This window comes from Frankliniella occidentalis, unplaced genomic scaffold, assembly GCF_000697945.3.
Source record: "Frankliniella occidentalis isolate FOCC.00 unplaced genomic scaffold, Focc_3.1 Scaffold78, whole genome shotgun sequence".
NCBI classification, from domain to species: domain Eukaryota; kingdom Metazoa; phylum Arthropoda; class Insecta; order Thysanoptera; family Thripidae; genus Frankliniella; species Frankliniella occidentalis.
Window position 1 is genome coordinate 1,186,812 of NW_026267208.1, and position 27,712 is coordinate 1,214,523.

Below are 27,712 nucleotides of genomic sequence, written 5' to 3' on the forward strand. Positions count from 1 at the left end.
AACATTTATTTTATTGAATCTTTAATCAATGCCTGATTCTTAACAGCCGACTAGCACAAACATCAAAGGAAGAACAAATTCAATCCATAAGCTTATTGAGAGAATTACAGCAGCTATACAATAATTAGATCATCTGTCTTGGGGGTATGACTTTGTACTACACATGACAACCACAAACAAGTTCCACCATTGACAGGAACATAAGATCCCAGATTTTGAAAAGGATAGAAATAGTTCCATGGTAAGTGGAACGTCCAAGAAAACTATCTAAACATCAAGTGATGTGAAAAAAATATTACAAAGTATATTTCACGTCCCTTCAGTATTTACACATTTATGTGTAAAATTGTTATGTTTGTTATTGTTATGTTCACACATTCACGTGTAAAATTAGTGATTGGAGACTAGCCTTGACTCTGTGTTTTAATCCAATCAAAACAACATAATGCATTACGATCACAGATTTTTTTTTACAAATTTTGAGATAGATCAACACATCATGGCATCTAAGCCCGATCGTTTTTATTATAAATGTATCTGGTGACTGAATCAATAAAAGCCACTAGCTTTATAATGAATTAAGTGAACTGCTATATTCTCCTCACAAAAATGAAGTGTCACTTGCACAAAGTACAGTCTCATAAGCAATAATATTTACTAGAGACAATGCTAGTAAATGAACCCTATGCTAAGTCTTACTTTAAAAGGAAACAAAAGAAAACACAATGAGATCTGTGGGTTCAATTATAATGGCTAAGCCAACACTTATTTTAATGTTATAATCTTCATTTGTGCTGAGAAAAAACACTGCAATTCAAATAATTTAACATTATGGCAGGAAGATTATGCAGTAGGTACTCGCTCACAAGAGAGCACTTTTCCTGCTCTGCTATGAGGCTACAAACATATAGTTCCTCATTTTAGTTTTGTTTTACCACATACATGGTATCTACTCCTAATCCAGATATCTTAATGTGCTTGGTATAAAATTAGTGCTGATGTTTCTTTCTCTGTAAGCATAAAAGGAAAGAAAGTACTCACCAATACCAAATGATGCAAGAATATGTGGAGCACAATTGCTTTCAAGACACAGGAGATACTTACGGCTAGATTTAAAAAATCAGTAGAAGTATATGCTGGCAAGAACTCTAATTGATGCAAAATAAAATATTCTAGGAAGTACAAAAGCCTCCACACTAGGGAAGATCAACGGAAAACGATGAGGATTTGGCTTCAACAGTGCACACCAAATATCAAAGAGAGTTTTCTCTCTGATGTAAATGCTTTTCTGAAGGCTTAAAAACACTATGTCCAAGAACACTTTAGATAATATCATTCAACATCCTTCTTAGTCTATTAATATAATGAGAACACAGACACACAAAAAATCTCAGAGAAAAATAATAGTTATTGTCAATGATGGTGAAACAAGAAACTTACAAAATTTATACACAGAGATATGAAACGTTGGAATTTTAAACCATGCCAAATGAAATGTTCAGCTCCTGACAATTATCAGTCTTGACAATGAACCAAACTATGAAAATAAAGATACAACTGTATCAAGGAGTACAATCAAACATTGTATCTGAACCAGAACAGTAGCAAAAATGTAATCTTCTCTTTAGATATATGTTCGTTCAATGAGAAAGAATTCATAGAATTTAAAAAAGACATCAGTTTACAACAGTAACCAGTATTCTAATTCTTGAATGTTCTATCATTCATCCATGAACAAAATCTTCCCACTTTCAGTCAAAAGAAAAAGGATACCCCAACACAACATGGGTTACTTGAGTTAGGCATTCAGCAGAGTACGAAAGTACAAAATGTGAGACCACTATGGATTTGAGCAAGCTGAACAAGCTGTCAATTTTTTTCCACATTGAAGCTTGGAGCAGCATTGATGGTCACTTGAGATACTGACCTACTTTTATTAGTTTCCTTAAAAAGAGTGGAATATCAGTTGTTAAATATATATTAGCCAACTATATATTTCCTTGTAGCAATCTCCTTTGGCCAAACTCAGCATACTTTAAAATGTACTACTGCTCAGAAGATAAAAGAATTCAGATTAATAATTGACAGCAAGAATACATATATAAATTTGGAATAAAATTGAGGACTTATGAGAAGTCGTATGGTAAAAGACTCATGCTTGCAGTCAATAGAAAATTTCTTAGAACTTCTTAGTGTGTCAGACAAAATCTTCTGACAAATTTGGTAAGAATAATTTTGCCCTAAGTTTATATAAAAAGAGTAACTCTTTTAAGATTTTGAAGAGGTGACACCCATTACCTTACAGAATACTGTTGACAATAATTCATTTATACTCCGGGAGTTTCCACAAGAAATAAAAAAATAAAAAATGCACAGTCTTGGTCACTATGGAATAGATAGTACAAAAGAACACAGCAGGACAAAACCAGAAACACACATGCTAAATGGAACAACAGATAACGGTAACAAACTAGACAATCTGTTACAATGCTCTATGCTACTATGACCAGCCAGTATAAAGTTGTGCTCAAAGAGAGGTGCTGTTCTCATCATCAAAATACCTTCAAAATTCTAATATCAAAGCTTACATTGATCACTTGTTAATAGACATCCAACTATAATAAAAAAAAATATATATTTTAAACAAAGGAAGAAAAAATGGCAGCCCAAATTTAAACAAGGAGTAGAAAATCTACACAACCATTTAACAAAATCGAGGATAGTACTTTCATTTTTCTTTAAAAGATGGATTTTAAGAAGTTCATATAAAAATTATGATACTAATCGATAACGATTTGTACAGCAAAGTACTAGTCACTAACGTTTTTATCCTGCACAACTTCATTTCACTTTTAATATTACTTAACACTTGCATGCTGTCCGCAAACTTTTGGAGTGAATGTAACCAAAACCTACAGTTCATTTCAAACAACACTTTAAAAAGTCTTGAAGTCGTTGGCCCAAACCCATAATTTGAACTAACTCTCAGATCTTTTGGATGGATTGACGAAAGATGTCAGATGATCTTCAAATCTTAGTAAACTTGGATAGTGCTTCACATTTATTTTACAATTTAATGCATCACTTGCGTTGGAAGAAATTTGTAATGAGGGACGTCCATTTTTCAATACTGCAGTTTGTTAAGGGCGCCCCGCCAAGCAGGTGTCATTGACTCTTCATAGAGACAAGTTTCCTGCTGCGAGCACGGGCTTCTTGCCTAATATTTGTGTACTCAAACCAGAGAACATTAGGGATGAGAGAGGAATCACGAATCAATAAGAGCTCACACATTTTCCTGTAACAAAAATTTACAATGTTTTTCTTTAAAAATATGCTTAACAAATGATTCATGAGATTAAAAATAAATTTTAAAGGATACTAACCATGATGCCACTGCTGGAAAATATGGGCTAAGGAAACAGTTGACCAAAATAAACCATGACACACCTAGCGCACCACCCACTAATGCTCCACCAACCACTTGTGACCACGTATGATACTGAAGATACACTCTGAAACATTTTGTAGAAATGAATGTATATTTGAACTAAACTATACACAGGTACTGATCTCAGACGTATATTAGCATCATTGGAAATTATTACAAACTTACCTGCTGATGGTGACTAAAGTAGAAAGTATGTTGGTTCCCAACAGTAGTAAGCCTTTCCATAACCATTCAATATGAGAGTAGTTGTTGGTGTGCGTAAGTCTGCAAAGGACAAAGTACAGTGAACACACAAAACCTCAAGAATTAATAAATGTACTAGAGCATATGATAAAACATACCTGACAATTACAAACAGAGAAAAATAGAGAGTGAAAAACCACATAAATTGGGAGTGTGATGAAGGCATCCCATATTCTTGGTAAGTCACTCGTCTTACTAGTGGACGAGGTTCGCAAATCCAGTTCTTCAGAAGAAAATTAAGTGCTTCATTTAATATTATTCCAAGAAAAAATGCGATCTAGGAATAAAGTTGAAATTAATAATCTCAGTCTCATTCACAAAGAGTAACATACACTGATGTGATACTCACAGTATGTAAATCCCTACGAAATAACATAAGTGTGATGAAACCAGCAAGTATGGCAAATGGAGTGAGGCTCACAAGGGCAAGAAGCTGGCCTAATACATCTCCTGAACAAGGCAAACAAATGTGTAGGTAAATAGCACGTAAGTTGTTTTTCTTTAAAGTCAGGAGAATTCAACATAAAAATTTTGAGAATTTAAAGGGTAAAACTTTAGTTCAATTTTAATAATATATTTTTGAAACCAGCGTGTAGATTGAGACTGCTACGAGAATGCAACGATGCACACAAATAAAATAGTGTGCTTGGCACAGCAGCAGAACAGAACAGAACACAGAGGGAGAAAACAACCTATACATAACACTATCCAGGCTAAGACATGTCAATACCACAATATTGGAGGTTAGAAGTACATGAGAACAAAGAGCAGTGTTAAAAGTACCTTCAGGATATTCAACCAGGGTGAGAGATAAGGGTTTCCAGTTAAGTTTATCCATTTTCGGTATTTGGGAATGCAACGGACTGTTGCCAGGAGCCGCCATGTTTACTTACTGCAGAACACAAATTGCAATGTTACCACACTAACACAGATAACATTTTTTATTAGAAAACTATTTCTTTTTAGCAAAGACAGCGTATAGCACAGTTTCTCCTTAAGAATTATTCCAACTGCTTCCAAAATATTATGAATGAATTTTTAAACGATCCTTGTGTTCTGAATGGTATATGAAAGGAAAGGAAGTACTTGGTTATTCTGAGCGCGAGATACGAAGCCCGACGGACAACGTGGCTAAAACTGCAACCAATTTTACTGAGGTTGCTTGCTGAGCTTTCATGTACAGTACTGCATAGCTATATTGTATTTGCTAAGCGGGTTTAAATAGAAAAAGATAAGTCAACAGAGGTAAGTGCTTTTGAGCAAGGTAACTTTATTCCACTATAAAAACAAAAATAAATGTACACTTTCTTTTAGCACTACTCACATAGTTTATGGCGAATGTACAAGTCAGGCTCTATTTTCTTCATGTCTTTCAATAAATCACAGGACAGAACCCAGTGAGAAATGAAATATCAGACCGATATCGAAACGATATCGAATATCAGATATGTGTCAGTTTCAGAACCATCTCAGTATCGAAGTGATGCGAAAATTGACAAATGACATCGTTCTGATATCAATCCGATATTTCATTTCTCACTGGGAAGTATGAAGTGTACAGTTGGCTACTTTCAGGTTAAATAAATTGAACATGTTCTTTTTGTAATTTGAGAAAAATTTGACAGGACATAACAAGGTCATATTCCACTTACTCCATATAATGTAACTATTTACACAGTCGGAAATCACACAATACAGTTTCTCACACATTCACACATTAGTACAAAAACTTATTAAACATTTCTTTATACACCTATTATTTTTATAATTCATACACCTGGTAAAAGTCTTCTGATTGATGCTCATGGAAATAAAATGATCCCTCAATACATTTAAGATAAATATTTCATTACATTTTTTCAGTTAACTGTAAGTTGCATTTTCATGGCCTATTTTTTTGTCTGGCATCAAGACATAACAATTTACAAGAAGAGACACAGTAAGAAAGAAATCAATAAATAACAAAGTCATCAACAAGGTCACACACAATAGACAGAAAGCATCACTTTTTGATCGGAATCTTAAGATGGAAAAAACAGCAAAATAATGTCTAGTAACATTTCTTTGTTAAGTAGAATTACACACTGTAAAATTTCTTATTCGTTTTGCAAGGTATGTAATGCTGCAAACGCGATGCAGTCTGCCTTCTGTGCACCTTGCTAAGCTCCTCGCTAAGTTCGGGCTCAGCGCAGCAGCACACAGGGGCTGCAGGTGCCGGGCACCACGAAGTCTGGGTGGCAGAGCGGACACGCGGGATCGACGCGCCGCTTGACCTCCTCGGAGTATGACTTGAGGTGCGTGGTAGAGCCGGACACGCCGCGCGTGGACTTGGACGGGTACTTGATGACCACAACGGGAGCGGGCTCCGAGTTGTCGCCGTCCAGACCCTGCTTGCCGCCGTCCCCGCCAGCGTCTCCGGTGGGGATGAAGAAGAGGCGCCTGGTGTCCTGGTACTTGAGCTCGACGGTGTTGTAGTCCAGCTCGCTCTCCTCGAGCGGTGCCTCGAGCTCCCTCGACGGCGGGGTCACGCGGGGAGAGGCACTGGGGGAGGCCGCGGGGGCGGCGGTGGCCGCGAACAGGGAGAAGCGCTGTGTCGAGTTGAACGCAGAGAACGGCCGGGGGAAACTCCCCGGTCCCGAAGCAGCGGCCCCGGAGGCGCCCGTCACCGGCTGCTCGGGGCCGGACTGACCGGGCGCCGACGGCCCGGAAGCGGACTGCCCAGGTGCGGACGCGCCCGAGGCAGACGACCCGAATCCGTTGTCAAAGAGCGGTGGCGTGAGCTCGCGGGAGGGCGGCACCGGCAGCACCGCGGCCGCGGAGCGGGGGAAAGGCGCCGCGAACGACGACGTCTGCTGGGCAACCATCTCAAAGGGGGCCGGCGACGAAGCGGTGCTCGGGACGAACGTGTTGGGGAAGGACGGGAAGCTGGTAGGCGGGGGCGGGGAGGGCGCCGACGACGGGAAGGGTCCGGAGGGGAGGTGGTTGCCGTCGGGCTCGGGGAAGTCCTGCACGGGCGCCTCCAGCTCCCTGGACGGCACCCTCACCTGCGCAGCGCCGAAGGCGAAGCTGTTGGTCGCGGGCGCGGAGGGGAAGGTGCTCGGCGAGGGGCCGCTGGAGGGGAACGTGTTCAATGAGGGGCCGCTGGGGAAGAAGGTGCTGGCCGTCGCACTCGGAGAGAAGCTATTCGAGGTAGGGACGTTTAGGGAGAACGCCGTGGGCGAAGGTCCAGTGGGAAAGAAAGTAGTGGGCGAGGATGTGCTCGGAGCAAAAGTGGGAGAAGGTACGCTGGGGGCCGGGGCGCTAGAGGCGGGGCCGCTGGGGGCGGACGGAGCCGGGCGCTGCAGGTTGTGTCCGCTGGCGGGGAACGACGGCGACGGGCTGAAGGATATGGAAAAGCGGGGAGGGGTGGGGGTCGACGGCGGCGAGAACGTGAAGGAAAGGCTCGGCGAGGACGACCTCGAGTTCGGTCTCGCGGTTGTGCTCGACGGCGTGCTCGACGGAATGCTGGACGGAGTGCTGGAGGGCGGTGCAAACGTCGAACTCGACGGCTGCTGCACCAGGTTCTGGAAGACCTGCGCGAAGCTGGACGTGGGCGAGCGCTGGAAGAAGGCGCCGCGCTGCGGCTCGTCGTCCTCGAAGGGCAGCTCCAGGGCGGAGGAGGGCAGCGGGGGCGGCGCCGCCAAGGGCGCGCGCGTCGTCGAGACGGCGGGGGCGGGCAGCTTCTCGAATCGGTCCCCGCCGTCCAGGGCGTTGGCGGCGGGCTGCGACAGCCCCTTGAGCAGCCCCTTGGAGGTGCGCACTGCGAACAGAAGCAAAGGAACGTGAGTGAGGAGCTCGGCCGTGAGCGCCCGCCACCCGGCGAGTAGGCAACCAAACCAGCACGGCGCGCATGCGGACGGCGTCGTCGCGGCGCTCGTCTACTACCGTTGGCCTCGTGCAGCGCGCGGTGCTCGTCGTCCTCCACGAACAGGCGGTCGCGCTGCCCGATGAGCAGGTTGGCCGAGTAGGAGAGCGGCGCGCTGGGGCAGTCCACCTGGTACCAGTGGTCGCACACCATCATGCGCTGCTGGAAGCGCGTCGTGTTGGGGCACGAGTAGCTGAACTGCTGCCGGTCCAGGCACATGTGGTACACCTGCAGCAGGTCGAGCACAAGCGTCAGCGACAGAGTCTGTAGTGGAATCGGTGGACACGCTGACATAGTTTCGTGAAAGGTTCCGCCACTTACCTGGCAGTCCGTCTCCACGTCCGCGTAGTAGCCGTTGTGCCTGCCCACGCAGGAGAAGCTGGTGGCCGGGATGTCGGGGTTGTTGGCTCGCTGCAACACGCACGCAAAGTACACTTATACTGGAGCCGCGTAAAAAGTGAAAGAGGCATCGCGATAACGCGTTGCAAAGAGAGAGAGAGAGAGAGAGGAGAGAGGGGTAGTTGAACTGGCAGCGGACGCGGGAGGCGAGGCAATATAACGCGCAGACTGACCGCAAAACGACGCGGCCGTCCCACCACGACCGGGGTGGCCGGGTGGCCTACCGGGTGGCCTGGCGGCGTGCCGGGCGGGCGGGGGCGGCGGCCGGGCCACTTTGACCCGCGCACTCTGCCAGGAGCTGCCGGCCCGCGGACCCGACGCACGTTATTCGTGAGAGAATAAGTGACACGTCTGAAAAGGCGACGCACACGGCGGCGGCCTGGCTTTGGCTTGCGACCCTGACCAGCGCAACGGGCACCAGCGGCCGCCCGGCCCGCACGCAGCCCCGAGACGCCGCCGCCGTCATGCACCCATATTGGTATGGCGAGTGGTCCGCATCACTTAGCAGCCCGCCGCGCCGCGCCGCGCCGCGCCAGAGAGTCGTGGGTGGACTTGACACCTCAGCGCCATGCGATAAATTACAGGCAGGCAATAACCCGACCCCTCCCAGCAGCGCGAGCGAAGCGTCGCCCGGATCGGATACTAGGTCAGTGCGGCAAGGGGAAGAAAGAAAGAAAAAAAAAAGAGATAAAAAGAAGCAGCACACCATCGGCAAAAAACAAAAACAATAAAAACAACCCCACAGATTTTTTTGTGGGGGGCGGGGGGGCGACGCAGGTTTGCTGTCAAACACCCCTTTCTCTCTTGATTAGTGATGGCGAGGCCCATCCGCCGCCGGGGCGTAAGTCGGGGCGGGGGCGGCGGGCGGGCCATAAAGGAGCCATTACAGAGCTGTCATTAGCCACGAGCCGCCCCGCCCCGCCCCGCCCCGCGCGCAGCGATGATACGAAAAGGCCAAGGGCGTCGGGAAACGATACACAAGCAGCAGCCGAGTAGTGACTGTACGGCGGGCGCGGCGCGTCGCGGCCCATCGCGAGTCCTTCCTGGTGCAGCGGGGCGCGGACGCGTACCGGCGGCGGTGCATATCGACACGCCATGGCGACATCGTCAAATATATAAAAACGCGACCGTCGGATCGGTGTATATATATTTTTGCGCACGTGTGCACTGCCGGGATTGGGTTGGGGGCTATGCACGTGTGTGGCCGGGCGCATCGTAAACCCGGGCGGCGGGCGCGGGCGTCCTCGCGCCGTGCCGTGGGCCTTCATGGCGCCAAACGTGACGTAAGGACGCCGCAGCAACATTAGTGATTACGGCGATGAAAAAAAAAAAAACTATTAATGCGACCGTTAACGGGTCGGATGTATAGTAGACGCGCCCCATGATGATGGCATTCTTGCGAGCTGGGAGAAAACCGCGATTAAATCTCGGATTAAACATGGAGGTTCTTGGCGAGAGAGGCGCCGCTTTTGACTCTGTCTATTACCTTGCTCTTGAACTGGGCGTGCGCGTGCGCGGCGAGGAGCACCCAGAGGAGCAGCGCCGCCGGCGTCCTCATGGTGGCTGCTGGACGGCCGCCTGGAATCAAAATTAAGTAAAACATAAACATTAAGAGAAACAAAAATTACAAAGACGACAAAAGCGACTGTAGTGGAAAAGGAGTAAAGGTTAAAGGTAGGGCAACGAGTGATACCGACACACTATGTTGCAGCGTGAGTAACGCGTGCCTCCAGACTAGCTCATTTAGCTACGAGAGGAGAGGTGGAGGAGGTGGCGTTTCGCTCCAAAGCGCCTCCGCCCCCCTTCCCCTCCCCCTGTGCCCCTGCATTTCGGACCGCGCCGGCCACTCCTCCCGTTTGGGCAACCCATTGTCTGTAAACTGCCTGCTGGTCTGCACGGTCTGCTCTGGTTCAATGGGGGTCTCTCTCTCTCTCTCACGCAGAGGGCCCTGCCCCCCCCCCCTTTCCTCCGGGCCCACCGTGTGCGAACCGCTCCGCAGCGCCGGCAAGGACGCGACGCACCGCGGGGCGTTGCACACGCTCCAGCGGCCGCAGTGGAGCTGGAGCTTCCTGGGCAAGGCGCTCCAGGGGGACACCGTCGAGGGGGCAGCGCGCGGGGGCGCGGGGCCGGGGCGAGCAGGCCGCAGGTCACCATTTCCCTCGCTCCTTTACTGCCGGACCACCCTCGCGGTGCACGGCGCGGTGCGGCCAGAGCCTAAACCTCCAATAGATCATCCGCACCCGTCTATCCTGCCGTCCCCCGCGGCGCCCCAGGGGGCCGGCGGCCGGCGCATGACCAGGAAGCTCTGGTTGTTACAACAATCCCCCCGGCTGGGGCTGCGAAGGGGGTACTAAAGTCTCCGATGTAATGAATCTCCCAGCGCCCAGTCCTGGCCGCGCCGCCACCGGGGGGATCACGAACGCACCGATAGACGGGCCGATAGACGGGGAGGGATTATTGACCGGCAGCTGCATTCATCACGTTTATGCGGGGACAAACGAGAGGATGGTTATGATAAGCAGCAGCTTGCAAATACCCCCTCTCCCTTTCCTTTTTAATGTATTTCGTTTCCAAATTCACCCGCTTATTGACTTGCAGCAGTGTGGTGACACGGCACGGCGGCGCCACAAGCGCGACCTATCGGAGGTAGGTGGGGGAGAGGAGGTAAGTTCCCCTCGAGGGGTAAAAAGTAAACAGTCACGAGGCTCTCAAACAACTGATCTGGAATTACTCAACCCCAGGCACGGGTCGCAGCCCCGGCCTCCCCGCGAGTAGTATCACCACGAACTAAACATTTCAGCGCGCGAAGCGCTGCTCATTGCACCAGCGGGACCAGCGCCAGTGGGTCCGGCGATTGTCGAGGGAAAAGGGGTTTACCCGACATGTTTTTCCCAGTTATTTTTTTTTCAGGCCACTGGTCTGGACAACGCAACGGGTACGACCACCAACTCTGAAAAATATCGCCGTTGTTTTGGCAGCGAACGGAATAACAAAGAGCAGATTCTATGAAAGGGGACACTCCTATGTCTTCTCGTCCCAAGGCCCGGCTTCTCCTTTGACCAGTCCCGTCGTCATCCGAAGTGCTCCAGATTTCAGGCGCGGCGCCGGGTTCGAGGCCGAGTCACTGTCCAAAGGCTCTATGCTGAATACCAAAGCAGCTTTTGCAAAGTGCAAAAAAATTTCGAACCCTGAGCACGTATTTCAGTACATTACATAGGTAGTGCGGCATTGTGTCGTGCGCGCCGGAGCAGCCAATGGGAGGGAAAGGGGCGGGAGGAGGAGGGAGAGGGGCGGGAGGAGGAGCCGTCACGAGAACTCGTGTAGTGTGATGCGCCTGCCTTGCCTGCCCTTTGCCGAAACACACCGCATCTGCTCAGCTAGGCGATCATCTCTTGTGCAGATGGCTCGGCAGCGGCAGCCGGCAGATCGGGGCATCCGAAAAATGATCTAACATATGGGTCTGATGACTATATCAATGGGCGCGGCCGGAGGAAGGGAAGAGGAGAAGGAGGAGGAGGAAGTTCAGGGGCGGAGTGCAGCCGCATTGCCAAAACAAGGCCGGTTCCCACGGGGGGCCCGGGGGGGCGCGGAGCGCGGGGTCAGCGGCGGCCGGGCCCCACCGGGCCGTCCCAAGGTAAAGGTATCATAAATTGAGATATTTATTCCTAGGCGGTATACCTAACAACGGCCGGGCAGGGCGGGGGCGGGGCGGGCGGCACTTGCTAAGGCAGATGATACCCATTAGACGTTCCGCCGATTAGAGCGCCTGACGAGCCGCGCGGGGAAGGCAAGGCAGGGCAAAGGGAGGGAGGTAAGTCCTTCCCCGCGCTTCATTTGCCAGGCAACAGTTGTCGTTCGTCTCGGATTCGCGCCGACGCCACGCCACGCCAGTATCCTTGCGGAAAGCGACATTCAATGCGCTATAGCAGCAGGCCGAAGGTGTTAGGGGGGGGGGGGGAGGAAAAAGGATGCTGCGCGCAGGACCTTCTGCCGCCTAATCGCAGAATGAAGACCTCAGTCGGTGGCGGCGGGAAAAAAAGATGCATCAGCAGCGGCGGCGGCAGCAGCAGGCGAGGCTATTGGGGCGGAGCGAGCAGGGTGCGAGAAAGAAACGAGAAAGAGTGTGGGAGGGGCGGAGGGGGCTAGAGCATTGCCACAATAAATCAGATATCACGGGATCGCATCTAAGCTGGCCGCGTCACCACCGCGACGACGGCGCGGCAAGGAGAAAGCAGCAAGGGATTAACATCAGATGCAGCCGCCCCGACCTCGACCTTCACCCGGTCAGGCCAGGCCAGCCCAGCCCCGTGAATAAACTTCTTTCTAGGAGACTATCTTATTCGGCTTCGGCCGGCACGACGGACGTTTGGCAGGGCCTCGGTGGGCAGGACACTGTTGCACGGCCTTCCCCGCGGCGCGCGCTGCAGAACCGCCGCAGTCTGTTGGAGACCTTTTTCGGGGTGCTGCCTTGATTACGCTTATATGACATATGAGTCTCTGTGTGTGTGAGCGTGAATGGAGACATCTACGAGAGAATGAGAGAGGGGATTGGGGGGAGGTAATGTGGGAGAGGGGCGGGCGGAGGTCTCCTTGTCGCTGTGTGGTGCGACCGCGGTGCGCCATCAGGCAGTATAAAACCGCAACCGCAAGTGCGCCCCGCCGCGCCACGCCACGCCCCGCCAGACTGCCGAGCATAAGGCACGCAGCTCGGCAAAATGCCGTATTCGAAACCGAATATATATGCGGATCGCCTCACATATCTCCGACTGATCTACTTTTACTGAAAGGAGCACTGGAAAATGCACACAAACACCAAGAGGCGGGGTGGGGGACCCTTTTGTATCGCCATATGTCCAGATGACCTTTAAAATATAAAGTTCTCGCGGCAGGGGGAGAGAAAGGAACGCAAGTCGAAAGGGGTTTGGAGGGGCCGGCTGACACTTACCCGAACACGGCATTGACACGCTCCACTGGTGGTACATTTAATTCCTTTCCGCGGGGCGTTAAAGCGTCCGGTGTTGGCGAGACAACGGGAGCGGGAGCGGCGCGGATGCTGTGTGCCTGTTGGACAGGGGCGGGGCGGGGTGAGGTGGGGTGGGGTGGCCGTCGCACATGTGGCAGACCACACCACACGGTACGGCACCGCACCGGGCGGCCGGGCCGCCCAAGGGGCCGCCACCCCCAAGGACTGTCGTGACTCGGGCCAGGACGGGTATGGTATGGTATGGGCTGCCGGGCCCCGACAGAGCGGACCAATAATATGTTAATACTGTATTATCGTATTCAGCGCGGAGGAGCAGCCAATGACACATGCGCAAACGAACGTATATAATTTTGAGGGGCAGCAAGCAGTTGGCCCGGGCGAGCGCCTGGGAGGTAGGCACCCGAGGCGCAGCCGTGTCCGACGGGCGTGCCCAGCTACAGGCGTTCCGTGCAGGCGGCTGGCCGACCGGTCGGCGCACACTGCGCACAGGGGCCAGGCAGCGCAGCAGGTGACGGAGGTGATGGGGCAGGCGGGCTCACACACTATACACCTTAAAGTACACATACACTCTCTCTCTTTCTCTATCTCCTATCGGTAAATATACACCGTCGTCGTCGTCGTCGTCGTCGTCGTCGTCGTGCAGTGTGTAGTAAGAGGCTGCTAGCTGTGTGCTACCGAACAGTGTTTGGCAAATGGTAGTCGTTGTCAGCAGCACACTAGCACCGCGCGCGTGTGTGTAGGTGTGTGTGTGTGTGTGAGAGCAGCGCGTTGTCAGCAGAGGTTAAACTGTCTGGCGGGTCGTGACCAGCGCGCTAATGCGTGGCGTGGCTTGGCGTGGTGTGGCTCTGCGCGGCATCGCTTCCTTTTGCACCTTGTCGTCCCAAGAGCAGACTGGGCACGATCCGCTCCGGGGAGAGAGAGAGAAAGGGTGGGTGGTGAGAGGCCCACACGCACTCTCTGATGTCGTGTCGCAACGGAGAGGTGGCGGAGCGGGGCGGGGGATGAAGGATGAGAAGAAAAATGGAAGCAGACCGGGCGGCGGCGGCGGCATCGACGGCGCACGGCGTGGCGGCGGGGCGTGGCGTGTCGGGGGCCGGGGCCACATTGTAAGCAGGGAAGCCCCCTCCTCCCTCGGACCTTGGGGATGGGATGGGACGCGCAGTGAGCGGAATGGCATACGATCCCCCCGTGCGGGGCTCATGAGCAGCCCAGCCCAGCCCTGCCCGCCCGGCTCGGCCCGGCCCGGCCGCTTGGAGGCCGCGTTGTTAACGATTAGTTGATTGAGCCCGATGAGCATGAGAGGCGGGTCGGCGGAGAGGAGCAGCGGCATGAGGCTAGCGATGGCGTATCGGAAAGGAGTAGTAGCGACGGCGCGGTGTTGTAAAAGGCGCTAATGCCGCGGCCCGCATCGAGATGACCCGCACCGCGCATATCTACCCCATCTATCTCCCAATATTTCCCTTTCCCAACTACTACTGCGCCTCGCCACGCACCGCGCACGACGGTAGCCGCCGCGGGCGGGCAGCAGTGCCGTGCGGATTTGCAACAGCGAGATAGGGTTTAGTGCGCGAGGAGGGTAGAAGTCACGGTGGGCCGATCGCGGGATCTTATTCTTTGCTGCTTGTTCTATGGCCCGGGCGACTGAGATGGCGCACCAGGATAGTAGCTGCTCACGCGGCAAAGAGGGGTGGTGGACTGGCGGTGGAGAGGATGGAGAGAATAGGCATCCAAAGCAAGTGACTCGGCAGGAAAAAAAATTATCGTCCTTTGTATATAGTCTCTTGCGCCAGTATAATATATTCCCGAAGTTGATTGCAAATAATTCGTCCACCGCCGCGCGCGGCCCGGCCCGGCCGGTGGACAAGAGGATGCTTCGCGTGCCATGACCTCGCACATTTCACGGTACGAGCAGCGGCGGGGCGGGACCAGGCGGGACCGGCCGGGGAGACAATGACCGCCAGGCCTCACATTGAGAAACCATTGTTCGCGATCGCGGAACGTCAATCACCAGAAGGAATGAGTAATCATCCGACGAGGGAGATGCAGAGGAGGAAGAAGAAGAGCACCCAGCCTGCCGCGCTGCAACGGCGCCGGGGTGGCCGTTTTCACCCGCATAGGCTTTCGCATAGGGTCGCGCGCGGGGGCGGAGCCGGTGCGCGGGGTGGGGCTGGTCCGGGCGGATCAGGCGAACCCTCAATAATCCTTCGGAAATCACGATCACAGCGAACCATAGCAGGGCATACATCACCAGTCCCGCCCCGGGGCGCTTTCTCGCGCCTCTCGCCCGGCGCGATTCACTCATTCATCCTTTCATGCCGTTTGGCGCGCGCGAAAACAAAAGCCGCCGTGCGAAGAAAAGGGGAAGGGGGGAGGGGAGGTGCACCGCTGCCGCTGCACCGCTGCACCGACCGCAGAGATGCAGTTGTCATTCACCCGTACATTGTGAGGCACGCCTACAACCTTCCGGTTGGTGACCCGTAACATTGCGCAATGGGGCGCAGAATCATTCTCCCCATCTTCCTCTCTCTCTCTCTCCTTCCCCGCTCTTTCTCTCTCTCTCTCTCTCTCCCTCTTTATGGCGCTCTCGCGGTTTACAGAAGAGGGAGTCCGATGTTGATTGGTCGGGCTCGCGGTTCGCGCAAATCAGCAGCGCGCATGCCGGCGGGGGTGCGTGAAGGAAAGGAATGCGTGCGGGTGCGGGTACGCACACACAGCGCGTGACCTAGAGCTGACCGAGGCCCTCGCACCTGCTCTCTCGCTCTCTATCTCTCTCCCCCTCTCTCTCTGACTCGCTCTGTCTCTCCGGGGTGTCACTCTGTCGGCAGAGGTGAGTGATGACGGCCTGCTGCAGACCGGGTCGCAGAGCGCAGAGTAGCCTCCGGACGGGAGAGAGAGAGAGCGAGACAGAGACCTGCAGCCCGAGCGGACGCTCCGCGATGCGCAAAGTGACAGTAAGTGTCGGATCTCCGCTGCGCGCCGCTGGCCGTGCCGCCCATCTCGGAAATTTATACTCGGATATCGGATGTCGTCTAGGAACGCCCACAGACATCGTCGCCGCGCGCTCGTGCTTGCAAGGCCGTCGCCGCCGCCGGAGACCTGGACGCAAGGGAGGGCGAGAGAGCATAAAGGAAAATAATTCAGCGCCAGGAGGTTCCCGGCAGGGTCAGCCGCGGCCATAACGATGTTTTTATAACTAGGAGGGACCCCGGCCGCCGCGCGCCCGGCCCACCCGGCCCCACCCGGGGGCGGACACGGGCTCGGGCGTCATCCAAGGGCTCATAACACACCCATCCCGTGGGCTCGCCAATTACCTGCCAGGTAATCGAGGGACCTCGCCACGCGAGCGGACACTCACAAAATTATTTATTATTTTGAGAAACTCATTAGTTTTGTATCTTGAAAATAACGGACTTCTCCTAACTGCGAACCGTAAACCGTGTCACAAAAAGAATCGTCGTGTAAAATATGTGGTGCTAGAGGTTCGAAAAAGTTTTGGGGGGAACTTGGAACCCGAAATGTCGGTTCTTGAATTGAATAAATTTTTCATGCATTGATTGTCTCTCAAGAACCTTAAACATTTTTGGGTATATTCTACTAAAGACATTTGAAGTTTTTCCCGGAGCATGTGCACCTCCAGAGCTTTGGAACTGGCCCTCAATCTCCTTATTGACGACAAGCTCCTTGTCGTCTTGTCCTCATATGTTAAAACTTGTTTCAAAAAATTGCACGTTAAGCCTTTATTACCCGACCTGGGCGTACGTACGAATATATTTGTCTTGTTACATCGTATGTAGGCGCTTCCCTCTTCTTTAAAAGGCCACACGGCAGTGCGGATGACTCGCACAAAAACGCACATACGCACGCGGGGCGCCGCGCATAGCTATAGCTTTAAAACGTCAACTGACTTGCACCAGCCAAACTTACATGCACGCCAGCAGCGGCAGCGGCAGCGGGGGTAGCGCAGCACTGAAACAGCTGACGCGTCGTCGCGAGGAGAGAGAGAGCGGGTTAATTATTTTGAGCAGCCGACAATTAATCGGGCCGTGCAGTTGCTGCGTCACACGGCGGCGCGCCCCTGCTGCCCACACCACCACCGCGCCGCGCCTCATGCAAGTTGTCGGGCTCGCACCGCGAGAGCCGAATTTCTCCGCGCATAACCATAGATTGGGTGCGTTCCTCACGCTTTCGCATACGAATTGGGAACGCCCTCAGGCCAGGCCGGGCCGGGCCGAGTGCAAGCTAGCAGCCGGGTGGCTTGATTGATGCCTTCTTTCTCCGTCCCTCATTGCGATCCAATGACACCTCAACCCGCTGGCTGTGTGGCGCCCAGAGAAAAACAATGACGCGCACCGCCCATAAGTCGCGCCGGCGCGCCGCGTCCACTCCGGTAGCGCAGCAGCGCAGCGCGCAGCAGTAAAAGAGTAAAAGCAGCAGCGCCAGCAGCAGCAGCAACAGCGGCAGTGGCAGTGTGGAAATTGAAAACACAAAAGTCCTCTCTCTCTCACTCTCGGCGAGCCTATAGAGCAGCAGGCGCAGCGTAGGGGGGCCGACAACGACCTCCCTGAGATACGGCCCATTATTGGCATAACCGCGACTGCTGGAGGTGTGACCGCTGCGCAGCGTCCACTCGTGGGAGGCGGCGGGCCGGCGGCGGCAGCCAGGAGATGACCGACGCGGCGGTGCTCTATCTAATGGAATCACCCCGCGCCGCGGCGGGTCCCATCCATCACCCGAGGAGGGCCGCCTGAGCTGAGAGTTATGCGGGGAATATAACTCCCGCGCCGCACTTGTTCAGTGCGCCCCCCCGAGCCCCAGCCGGCCGGCCGGCCGTTTGTCAAAACATTTATCCTCTTGAGCAGATTTGAAAAGCAGAGGGGTTCCGTCGCGCCCGTCCCGTGTTGTGGCATTAGAGCCTCCCCTTGACCGACTCGGTGGGTTTGACAGGCTGGCCGGTCGGTCGGTCACTTCATTGTGTGGCGCCCGCCCTTTTGTGGGGGCGCGCAAGGCTATGATGCGTCCAGTTTGATTCGGACAAGGCTATGGGCCGGTGGCTTACAATGTGTTGCTAATCGCTCCTGCGTCATCTCTGATGTCCCGCGACACGGTCACGGTGGGAGGTGTCGTCGTCGTCGTCGTCGTCGTCGTCTGCTCGAGCAAGGGCCCGCCGCGCCGCCGGTATTGTGCATCGCTTCCAAACGGGATTTATCACCGGGGCCGGGAACAAAACCCTCCGAAACCGGTTCCTGCTCTTCCTTCAGCGGGCTCCGGGCTCCGGGGCAGCAGTGCGCCGGCATTTCTATGTCAAGGTTTCATTAATACCCACAGTCCCACTAGTTTATCATCAACACTGGCGCGCTGGCCGCCGAGCCGGGGCCCCAAAATATAATTAGCCGTCGCTGATAATTAAAAATTTCTGAAGTTCCCCGGCGTAATTTTTGTTCGAGCGATTTGAATCGTATACGGTCTTGACCCCCTTGCCAAGCCAAGCGCGTCGAGCGCGTCGTGTTCCGAACACAAAGTGTACTTGACAGCACGATTCGTCCAAATACGTCCGCCACCCCTCCTCCCCCACCTGACTCCAGCACCATGGCGTGCATATAAACCTCTATTTTTACGAGTACTTCGCGAGGAACAAACTGGTTGCAAGAACATACCTCACACCCCCACGTTCGACAGTTTGTCCTCCTCCATTGTTGGCAACATCGCGCATCAGACTGTTGTTGTGCGCTTCTCTGAGCCTGTGAGGGAGAGAAGGAGAGCTGGAGAGCTTGGCAGACGGAGAGAGAGGGGGGGGGGGGGGGGGGGGGGGGGGGGGGGGGGGGGGGGGGGGGGGGGGGAGAGGGGGGGGGGGGGGGGGGGGGGGGGGGCAGGCGAGGCACATGGGGGACCTTGACACCTCCGCCCCATTGTTCAACAGCTTCAAAGAAAGCTTCAAATCGAGGCAAGAAAGCGTCTCAGAAAGCAGAATAATAATTGTAGTAAATTCCCAGAGCTTGCGTAGGAATGCGGGGGAGGGGGTCGGGTATGAGCGGGGCCCGGCGGTACCCGGCGGTGTACCCGTGTACCCTCTGCCCCCGAGGCGCACGCAATGCAAGCGGCCGTTTAGCTCATTCCGAGCGAGTAACTTCACATGCGCGGGTTACTTGTGACTGCGCAGTAGCAGCCACACTGTTTCCGCGGTATTCACGTTCAGTTTCGGATAGCAATGCCGCCGCTACTAGTTTGCGCTGCACTCCCACGCCTTTGCAGCCGACGCGTCGAGTACCCATGTTTCGTTTTTTTTTTCGTCGAGGAGCCAGTGCGCACCATGTTGTGTTAGTCTGGGCCAAAAAGTGTAACAAGCCATGGTGGTGTCGCAAGTGGACGCAAGCGGTCGCGAGCGAGCGCGAGCGCTGTAGCCCGGCGTGTCCTCTGCGGCAATGCCCCTCGTGCTCGCCGAGCAAACAAGAGGAAACTTCTCGGACGGACACCACCACCACCAGGGGGGGGCGCCCAACGGGATGTTTAGTCTCCCCGCCCACACTAGTTTCCAGACCGATGGACGCGAGGGGGAGGGGGGCTGCAGGGAGGAAGGCCGAGGCGTGGGTTCGAGTACCGCCGCGCCGCAGCATGCACTTTTCCTGTCCTCTGCAGCAAAGGCACAAGGTAACGAGCAATTAAGGACCTCTCGCCGGAGGATGTTTTCCCTGCACTCCATCGGAGCGTGGTGTTTTACCGGTGTTTACACTCCGAAACGGCCGTTTATCATTTTATATTTCAGCATCAAAGAGCTCTCCATCTGTCCCCCGCATGAGTGCGTGCGCGCCGTCCGCATAATCTCTCATATTATTTTATCGGGAGTCCAAAAGGGAGCGTTTTTAGTGCGCGCGTGATATTTAGAGAGCGAGTGCGCGCGACGAAAAGGCCGCCGTAATTGAGACTTTACCGTCACATCTGTTAGTCTGGCTGCGGCTCGCTTCACTTTACGACGAAGCCCTGCTCATACAGCATGGACAGCAGCGTACACATAAGCGCGTCAGAAAACTATTCGCGGCGTTCGGCGCAGAGAGCGCGACTTCGCACGCAGCCTCCGACTTTAGTGTGGCCGCGCACGGCGGACTGAATGGCACACGGAGCGCGCGCTGTCCAGAAAAAGGTCAAAATGCAGAATCAAATCATTTCACTGCTTCTATTCGAGTTTCTCTCTGCTCTTGAAGTCTCGGCCAAAAAAGGACATGGAGAAATCACGACGTAAGAAGAAACACCCACAACGCTGGACAGTCACGTGACAAACCGCGCCATACGGGCGCCAATGCAGAGGGGGTTGGCACACGGAAACGCCAAGCCAATTCAATTACTCGCTCCTGTCTCAATGGGGGCTGCTCACTTTGGCCGCTCGACCCGCGACTTTTTGATTCCATTTTATTCCGCCCGTTCATTCATCGCGCGTTTGGTCATTATATTCGCTCTCCCGCTCATCACTCACTTCGGCCGCCCCATTGACTCGCCCAATCGTGCGTAACGGCGGGGCGAGAGGCCGCGAAGTCACGCGGGGCGGCATAAAAAGCAAAGAGTGTCCGCTGCAGTGCCGGTGGTGGTGCTCTGCCCTGCCGTCGCCGCCGCCCCCTCGCGCCATACAGGAGATTGAATTTGCCGCGGCGGCGTCGGCGTTGCATATGATCGGCGCGCTGACCGCTTGGGTCACCGCCGCCGCCATGGCGAAGCGCGCGCTCACGGCTCCTCCGGGTCGTTAAGACGAGCAGCCCCGGCAGCCTCGCCGGCCGCCCACACAACGGCGGCGGCTGCGGGTGCCGCGCGTCTAGTCGCGGGGCATACAGACACCATACCGCGGGGCGGCGGGCGCCGCTGACGACGACGACGACCGCGCGGAGCGCAAAACGGATTCAAAGCGTGCCGAGGCTGAATTTACCGAGCAGCCACAGCCGGCCACAGAAGCAGTAGCAGCAGCAGCAGCCCTCGCGGCTGAAAGCATTGCGGAGTCCTCTGCCTCTTTGACGCAACGCGGGCGCCTGCCGACAATAGGGGCACGCGTGAATCGATTTAACGATTCGATTGAGCAAAACGACGCCTAATGGCTTTTCGAGAGATTTTTTTTTTTACGTCTAGTAACGCGATGAGTAGTTGTTGTCGTGTGCGTCTCGCGCGTTCACGGCTCTGCGCCGTGTCTTGCCGCGAGCACTTAACACAAACTCAACCCCAGCTTACGATATTAATTCGCGTGTTTCGGGTTTCGATCAAATTCGGCGTGCGTGCGCGCGTCCAAGTATAGTGGCCGACCGGCGGCGCAACCCGCCTACCTCCATCATTTCCAAACGGAGCTATGCTACCGGCAGTATTTATTCGAGGAATAAATTTTGCGCGCGCGGCATGCTGTGTGGTGCACTTGCGCCGCTTGCGCGCGCGCCGTGCGGGTTACCCGCACAAAAATGTGTCCGTTTGCTAAAGCTCAAAACCGTTTTCTCCGGTATTTGTTTTATGGATGCTGCGGCGGAAAAAGTTTCTCTGGCTGTTTAACAGCAAAATAATTCATCTAGAGGAGTATTATTGTAGTGTAGCAACAAGGTTGATAGTGTAGCAAACATATTTTTGATAAAACTGTGAAACAAATAAAACACGACAAACGTTTTGTCGTGTACCAGAGCCGGCGTATCGAATGGGTTTGCAGGGCTAATCTAATCGTCGTCGTCGTCGTCGTTGCAGGGCTAATCTAATACTAACACTTGGGTCGGGTAGCGGCGGCGGGTACCGGCCGGGTCAGGCACGCGGCGCGAGGTACCCGTTACCCTGTTCCGCAATTTATCATACCTGTTGTCGCGCAGGTTGCGCTACGATAGTGATGCAAAAGCCATATACGCCTCATACAGCATTAATTGTATCTGTGTGTGTTTTTTCCCTCTCTCTTTCTCTCTCTCTTTCTCTCTCTCTTCCATCATATTGCGACGACAAAGGAGGTAAATTACAGACGCCTTGTGTGCGTAAGGTAAGGTGTGCGCGCGCACAGCCTCCACCGCGCTGCCTTTCGGGGTTTGCAATAAAGTGAATCACACAGCTCGCGGGCCCCGTTCTGATGTGCTCCGCCGCGCAGTGCACCGCGCGGTGCTGCTGGCCGGCCCCGCCCCACGCGGGTCCATGTAAGGGTTTCCTCACACTCGCCGGGTATGGTCGCGGAAAAACGAAGCAAAGGTCAGCGGCGCGGGTCATTTAGAGCCATTCATTTGTTTAACCGGGCGGCGGCGGCGGCGCTCGGCCATCAGGGACCCCGCCATCAGGCCGTTATTATGTCCGGTGAATGGCCAATCAGCGCGGACCGTCACGCCTTGCCCCGCCCTGCACCGCCCCGCCCCAGAGACCCGCTGCGGCTGGCCGTGTCGCCGTCACTCCACGGCCCGTGCCGCGCCAAGTGTTATTGGGCATGGTCAGGGTGTGAAGCGGCGCAAATAATTGCTGCGCCGATGATCATGTCCGGGACATGTTAGCCCTCCTCGTGTCCACGCCCTGCTAGGCCCGCACCACTGACGGTCACTTTTAATGAAGGCGTGTAACTTGACACAATGTGTAAGGTGTACGTCGGGAAAAAAAAAAACAGTAACAAAGAATTACACGAGACTTGACTCGAGAAAACACGATGCGGTAGGACACAATTTTGAAAAATACATCGATGGTGGGTGGGTCTGCGACAATATATGACATCAAACTTCAACCAGTGCATAATAAGGTATTATCCAGAAAGTACGTCTGTCATTCGCCGTTACGAACCTCCAAAGTTCAGCTCATGCTACTTCTGAGAGCGCCTGATGGGTAGGCAACATCTCTCTTGCAGCGCATACATGTACTGCAGGGTGGCCTACCCCGAGTCTCGCAGGCGTCTGTCCTGAGCGCCTCCCCTAGGGCGGGTTAGGGGTCGGCGCCGCCAGTGCTGCGCATGCTGCGGCCACGTCTGTCCTCGTCCTCGGCGCCTCCCTTAGGGCGGGTTGGGGTCGGCGCCGCCAGTGCTGCGCATGCTGCGGCCACGTTCTGTCCTCGTCCTCGGCGCCTCCCTTAGGGCGGGTTGTAGTCGGCGCCGCCAGTGCTGCGCATGCTGCGGCGGCTGAAGACGGATGCCGCGCCGTTATTGTTGCGTTACGTCAGGCGCAGCCTCCCATAAGTTATTTGAAAGGCGAGTGCAGCGCGCACCGCACCGCAGCACAGCAGTGTGCGCTTGGAGACGCACAGGAAGTCTCCAGCCGCCGCCGTGCCGCCGTCGCCGCCGCTCCGGGGGGAGTCTCGGTCCGCGATGTGAGGTGAGCCTATGCGCTCTGCCAATTTGTTAGCGTGACAGTCGAGATAGCGCCGCCTGGGCAGGCAGCCAGACACACAACGACGCGTTACACCGACCTTAACGGTCCGACAAACCGCCGCGACGACAACAGGTAGGTGATACCACTACCACGAGTACCCGCCTTATTGCAGCGGGTCGCAGCGGGTGCAGCGTCATGCTATCCAGTGACGTGACGACGATTCAATTCGGAATAATACGAAAACTTAGCGCAGTCCCCCCCCCCCTCCCTCCGAGGCCGCGGCGAGATCCTCTCCATTACAGCTAACGTCCCAAATAACACCCTCCCCGCCTGCAATAATGGTCCGGCCGCGACAGGAAACGCTGCTCCTCCGTCCCGTCCGCTGCGCCGCGCCTTGCGTCAGCCCGCGCGCCCTGCCCCGTCCTGGTGGTGGTGCTTTTCACGTGTACGAGAAACCGGTCGCATTTGAGCTTGAGCAGCCGCCCCGCTGGCGAGCCATACGCCACCCCGGCGGGGCGTTTTGCATCGGCGAGAGAAGCGTTTTAGCGTTAACCGATAACCGGACCATCCGGCTTCTGTTGCGCGCCGGGGCGGCTCGGCTCAGCGCACAGGCTGTCGGCCGACTGACACCCCGACTGACATCCCGACACTGACAATCAATTAGGCGCCACGTCTCTCACATACTGGGCGGGAGGGCCCTGTCGTGCGGGGCCGATCAGTCACACGATTGCGTAATGTGAATGAAAAATTTGGACGATCGTATACGTACGCGTCCCTTACAAATTGTGCAACGGCACCATGTGTCCTCTTCGAACAAAATACAGAATCAAAGGTAAAAATAAGGACTAATTTCTGGGGGCAATTGCGCCTTTAGGAAAAACTTCACGAACTTAAATTTAATTTTGTTTTTTAAAATTGGACAAATAGTAGTGCACAGCTTTACACGGCAATAATAGAGTTACACCCGATCTGTACGTGCACAAAAACGTAAAGTTTTTTTAGGGACAAAATTGTATCTTTCCATCTATAAAGGGTAATGTCACTCGCGTTGGCGGACGTGTAATACACCGCGATAAGGGACGGGGCCGGGCCGGCGTGCGGGTAATTGGTCACGATGATGTACTGCCGCGTGGCGGGCGGGGGGAGGGGGAGCGAGGGGGGAGGACGACATGTTGGGACGTTCGGTAAATCCAGTCCGATGCTAAGTAAGTAGCGAACGTCGCGTCGGGTCCGAGTCGTCGGGAGCCGGGTCGGCGGCTCACCACACAATATGAATCAGCAGGGGGGCATGCAGCGAAGCAAAGCCCCAAGCGGACTGACCGGTACCTTGCGTACGCCGTACGCCTGTGCGCTGCTGCCGCCGTTGGCGTACACCAAACGCATACCACGACGACGCTTTGCCCCGCCCCGGTGCTGCGCACACCGAGTAGGCGGTGGCATTTGCTGACCCGGTGCGTGCCCGTGCTACCAGAGGCACTCTCGGGTCATCAAGTCCGCCGCGCCGCGGTACTTGGCAGCGCTCTGCTGTTATTCGGATCAGTTCGCAGCGCGCCGCCGCCGCCGCGGAGGCCGCGCAGCGCATCGTGCACCTCGGCGTTATTTTCTTTTTCTTTTTTTTTTGTGCTGGGCCGCGGAATAATTATCCACTACTTGCAGATCCCCCGCGGGGCTCTAGGCCCGCCCCCACCTGCCCCTAGCGGCGCGCAAACGAGTGTGTTGTAGGACATCGTTAGCTCGGGATGGTATTTCACCCCTGATGAGCACCTCGAGCGCAATTAGCCACACGTGCGTGCATACTTCACATGCTTTAATTTTGCAATGAAAACAACAAGTTGGGTGAAAGTACTTTATATTTCACACCTCAAGTGCGCACCCATAATTGCGATACCGGCAAATCGGTGGGGCTAGTTTACACAACCAATAGAGTAAAATAGTACAAACCGCAGTTGAGCGGGGTCTTTAAAAATGTCAATAACAAGAATTTGACAATTTTATTCGCGAAACAGAAAAGTTCACCGAGGCTTTTAGGTTGCGTCAGATTCTTAAGTTTGACACATTGCAAGTAGTGCAAAAGTACTCCGTTTAAGAGAACGTTGTGACTTACAATTATCAGACTCTTCAGTTACACACTCACACAGTGATGCCTAAAGAGCAGTTTCTCCACGCTTGATTTTGTCGGTGAACATCATTTCGCGTGAGTAGGGGTCGGGTCAGCCGGCCGTACAGAGTGAGCCGTAAATGTGACTCGGCGCGTGAGCCTCCTGACGGACAGCCGCGGCGGCGCCTCCCGGCTGGGCCTGGCGCTGTGCGATATGCCCATACACTTCGCCGGGGCCCGAGTCTCGGCAAAAGATATCAACTCGGCGCCGGTATTTGAACCCGCGAGGCCGTTATTATGGAGGCCGGCCAGGCCGGGGAGCTGCTTGACGTCTCGCTTTGGCAAGAGTCGTCATTAAATAAAGGCGCCGTGCAGTCCGCACGTATGGACTCGCTGGCGCGCGCAGGTAGCTGAGTACGTCGTCGTGGTCGTCGTTGTCGCGGACCTTTCGCAGCCGCAGGAGGTGAGGTGTTGCGGCGACACGTTACGGAGAAGCCCGGCGGGTGTCGTCCTCCTCCCCCCCATACAGATAAAGCAGCTGCAGAAGGCGTATCTCGCGGGCCACAACTCGTGATCGTGCCCTCCTGGCGCGCTGCTCTGCCGGACGTAATCGCCCCGGGGCGGGCGCGCCGCGAGTGCGACAGAGACGGCGCGAGTGTGTGCCGCAACAACAAAGGGCTAACGAGTGCCGGTGGAGCCGGACGTAAGTACTGCATCGGGATCACGCAGAGACCTAACCGCCCTCAACAAACAAGGCGCGAAGCGCTGCTTCCCAGAAGCGCGGGCGCGGCGCCGCGGCGCGGGGCGGCCAGCTGGACAGCGCGACGGGACGCAGACAGACAGACAGAGAGACAGACAAGAGACACGACAGAGATATTCAGCCTGACCCACCTCCTCCTCCTCCGCCCCATCCTATGATTACGCTCTCCGAGTTAACCTTTTCCATCAAGGAGGCAGAGCAAGCAGGACTGCTCACAGGCTGCTGCTGGCTAAGCCGCGGCGCGCCCCGCCGCGCCCGCCAACCCCGTCAATGCGACCTGCCGAGCCGGCCGCCGAGCCCAAACACACGCGCGTGCGCGCGCGCGCGCGACTTGAGGCGCTCGTAAGGACTTGTCCCTGTCATGTCGGATCTGGGGCCGAGAGTAGTAAAGTCCCGGGCAGTCGTGGCGAGGTGCGCCCGCATATCATGACATAATGCCGACGCATCGGAAGCGGGAGTCGAAACAGCCGCGGGGCGGGCGTGACGGCGCCGTATATATCATCGCGCGCATCTCATAGCACAACAACCGCCCTTGGCGAGAGATGGGGCAGAATGACGACCCGACAAGTGTTCCAGGAGAGCGCCAACCCGTCTACTGTTTAAAGGGCCTGCCTCCTAAGCACTGCGCTTTGCATGAGCCTTTAAAGCATACGAAAACATCGCTGCATCATCGCTTCGCCTTCGTAGGCATCAGACATGATGCGTTGTAAAGGTCTGGGAAGCCTCAGTTTAGTTTGCAGGCCTGCGAAGCATTTCTTCGAAGACTTATATTCGTTTTCAACACCCAAAAACCTGTGTTCGTGATTTTTAAGTGAACTTAAACTTGAATAAATTATGTTATAATTTTAACCAATAACCCCACGGTCAACACCCATAAAAAGAGATTACTGAAAAGAGAACGAAAAAAAACAACAATATTTAACTTATTTAAGTTGTTTTGCTTAAAGATAAAGTGTCTTGCATATTCTAGGGGCAAAGAACACATATTTTCCAGAATGCAAAATAAAAATTTCGGCTCCTTTTCCTTCCTGCTTTTTATGCCGCTACGGCCGGTCGACGACCTTGCCCGGCCCGCGTCACTCCCGGCACTCAAAGAGGGGCCCTTCCCGGGCCAGCCCGGGCCAGCCGATACAAGAGCCGCGCCAATCAGCAGCGCCGCGTGCTTTCTCCGGCTGCGGCTCCGGCAGTGACCGGGCGGCTCTTGCTCTTATTTAACGCTGCGGTGCCTGATGGATCCGAGAGGCGGCAGCAAGCCTGTTCGGCGCCAAAGCCGCACCGCATTCAAACAGGAAACCATATAGCTCGGCGTCACCGGCCCCGCCACATACATAGGCCGACGGACAGCCACCCAACGACCGGCGACTTGCATTCAGAAATTAGCATACAAACCTGGCTCTTTCATAATCAAAAACCAATTTGCTAATTCCGCTTCATCTAGATCAGCACAAGAAAAACAACCCCAAATTCCACCCGCATTCAAAACCCCCGCCTCTGAGCGAATCGTCCATAGCGCCCCGAATCTGCAATGGGCGCACGGCGCGTGCCGCGCGAGCGAAACGAAGCGCCAATCAAAAGTTTTCACTTTTCTTTATCTTTGTT

The 27,712-nt window shown here is 54.3% G+C and overlaps 2 protein-coding genes across 4 annotated transcripts in view; both read right to left on the reverse strand.

The window, feature by feature from the left end:
- Positions 1–405: 405 nt before the first annotated feature.
- LOC113203207 (dolichyldiphosphatase 1) lies at positions 406–4,716 on the reverse strand. 2 transcript variants are annotated; one of them, XR_008011294.1, is made up of 7 exons: positions 4,475–4,716; positions 4,041–4,141; positions 3,790–3,968; positions 3,614–3,712; positions 3,384–3,512; positions 1,105–3,295; positions 406–1,010 (listed from the first exon to the last, which is right to left on the reverse strand). XR_008011294.1 is itself a non-coding variant. In XM_026417786.2 (6 exons), the coding sequence occupies exons 1-6, from the start codon at positions 4,572–4,574 to the stop codon at positions 3,166–3,168; spliced, it is 738 nt and encodes a 245-aa protein (XP_026273571.1). In that variant the 5' UTR covers positions 4,575–4,716; the 3' UTR covers positions 406–3,165. The 2 variants fall into 2 exon arrangements, 1 of the variants encoding a protein (XP_026273571.1); XM_026417786.2 differs by having other exon boundaries at positions 406–3,295.
- A 263-nt stretch (positions 4,717–4,979) lies between these two features.
- LOC113204062 (uncharacterized) overlaps positions 4,980–27,712 on the reverse strand; it is a 50,579-nt gene continuing 27,846 nt past the window's right edge. For both annotated transcript variants that reach the window (XM_052268902.1, XM_026419066.2), the window contains exons 2-5: positions 9,481–9,572; positions 7,917–8,006; positions 7,616–7,823; positions 4,980–7,490 (exon numbers count right to left, since the gene is read on the reverse strand). In XM_052268902.1, the coding sequence (XP_052124862.1) occupies positions 5,875–7,490; positions 7,616–7,823; positions 7,917–8,006; positions 9,481–9,552 (1,986 nt within the window). In that variant the 5' untranslated portion in view covers positions 9,553–9,572 and the 3' untranslated portion in view covers positions 4,980–5,874. The remainder of the gene's footprint in view (positions 7,491–7,615; positions 7,824–7,916; positions 8,007–9,480; positions 9,573–27,712) is intronic.

What these genes read in the sequence shown, in the direction of transcription:
- LOC113203207 (XM_026417786.2), bottom strand. Translation starts at nt 4,574, where the DNA reads ATGGCGGCTCCTGGCAACAGTCCGTTGCATTCCCAAATACCGAAAATG. An exon ending in CCTGGTTGAATATCCTGAAG is followed by an intron (nt 4,142 to 4,474) that starts GTACTTTTAACA and finishes TGCCTTGTTCAG; the next exon opens with GAGATGTATTAGGCCAGCTT. An exon ending in TTTCCAGCAGTGGCATCATG is followed by an intron (nt 3,296 to 3,383) that starts GTTAGTATCCTT and finishes TTTTTGTTACAG; the next exon opens with GAAAATGTGTGAGCTCTTAT.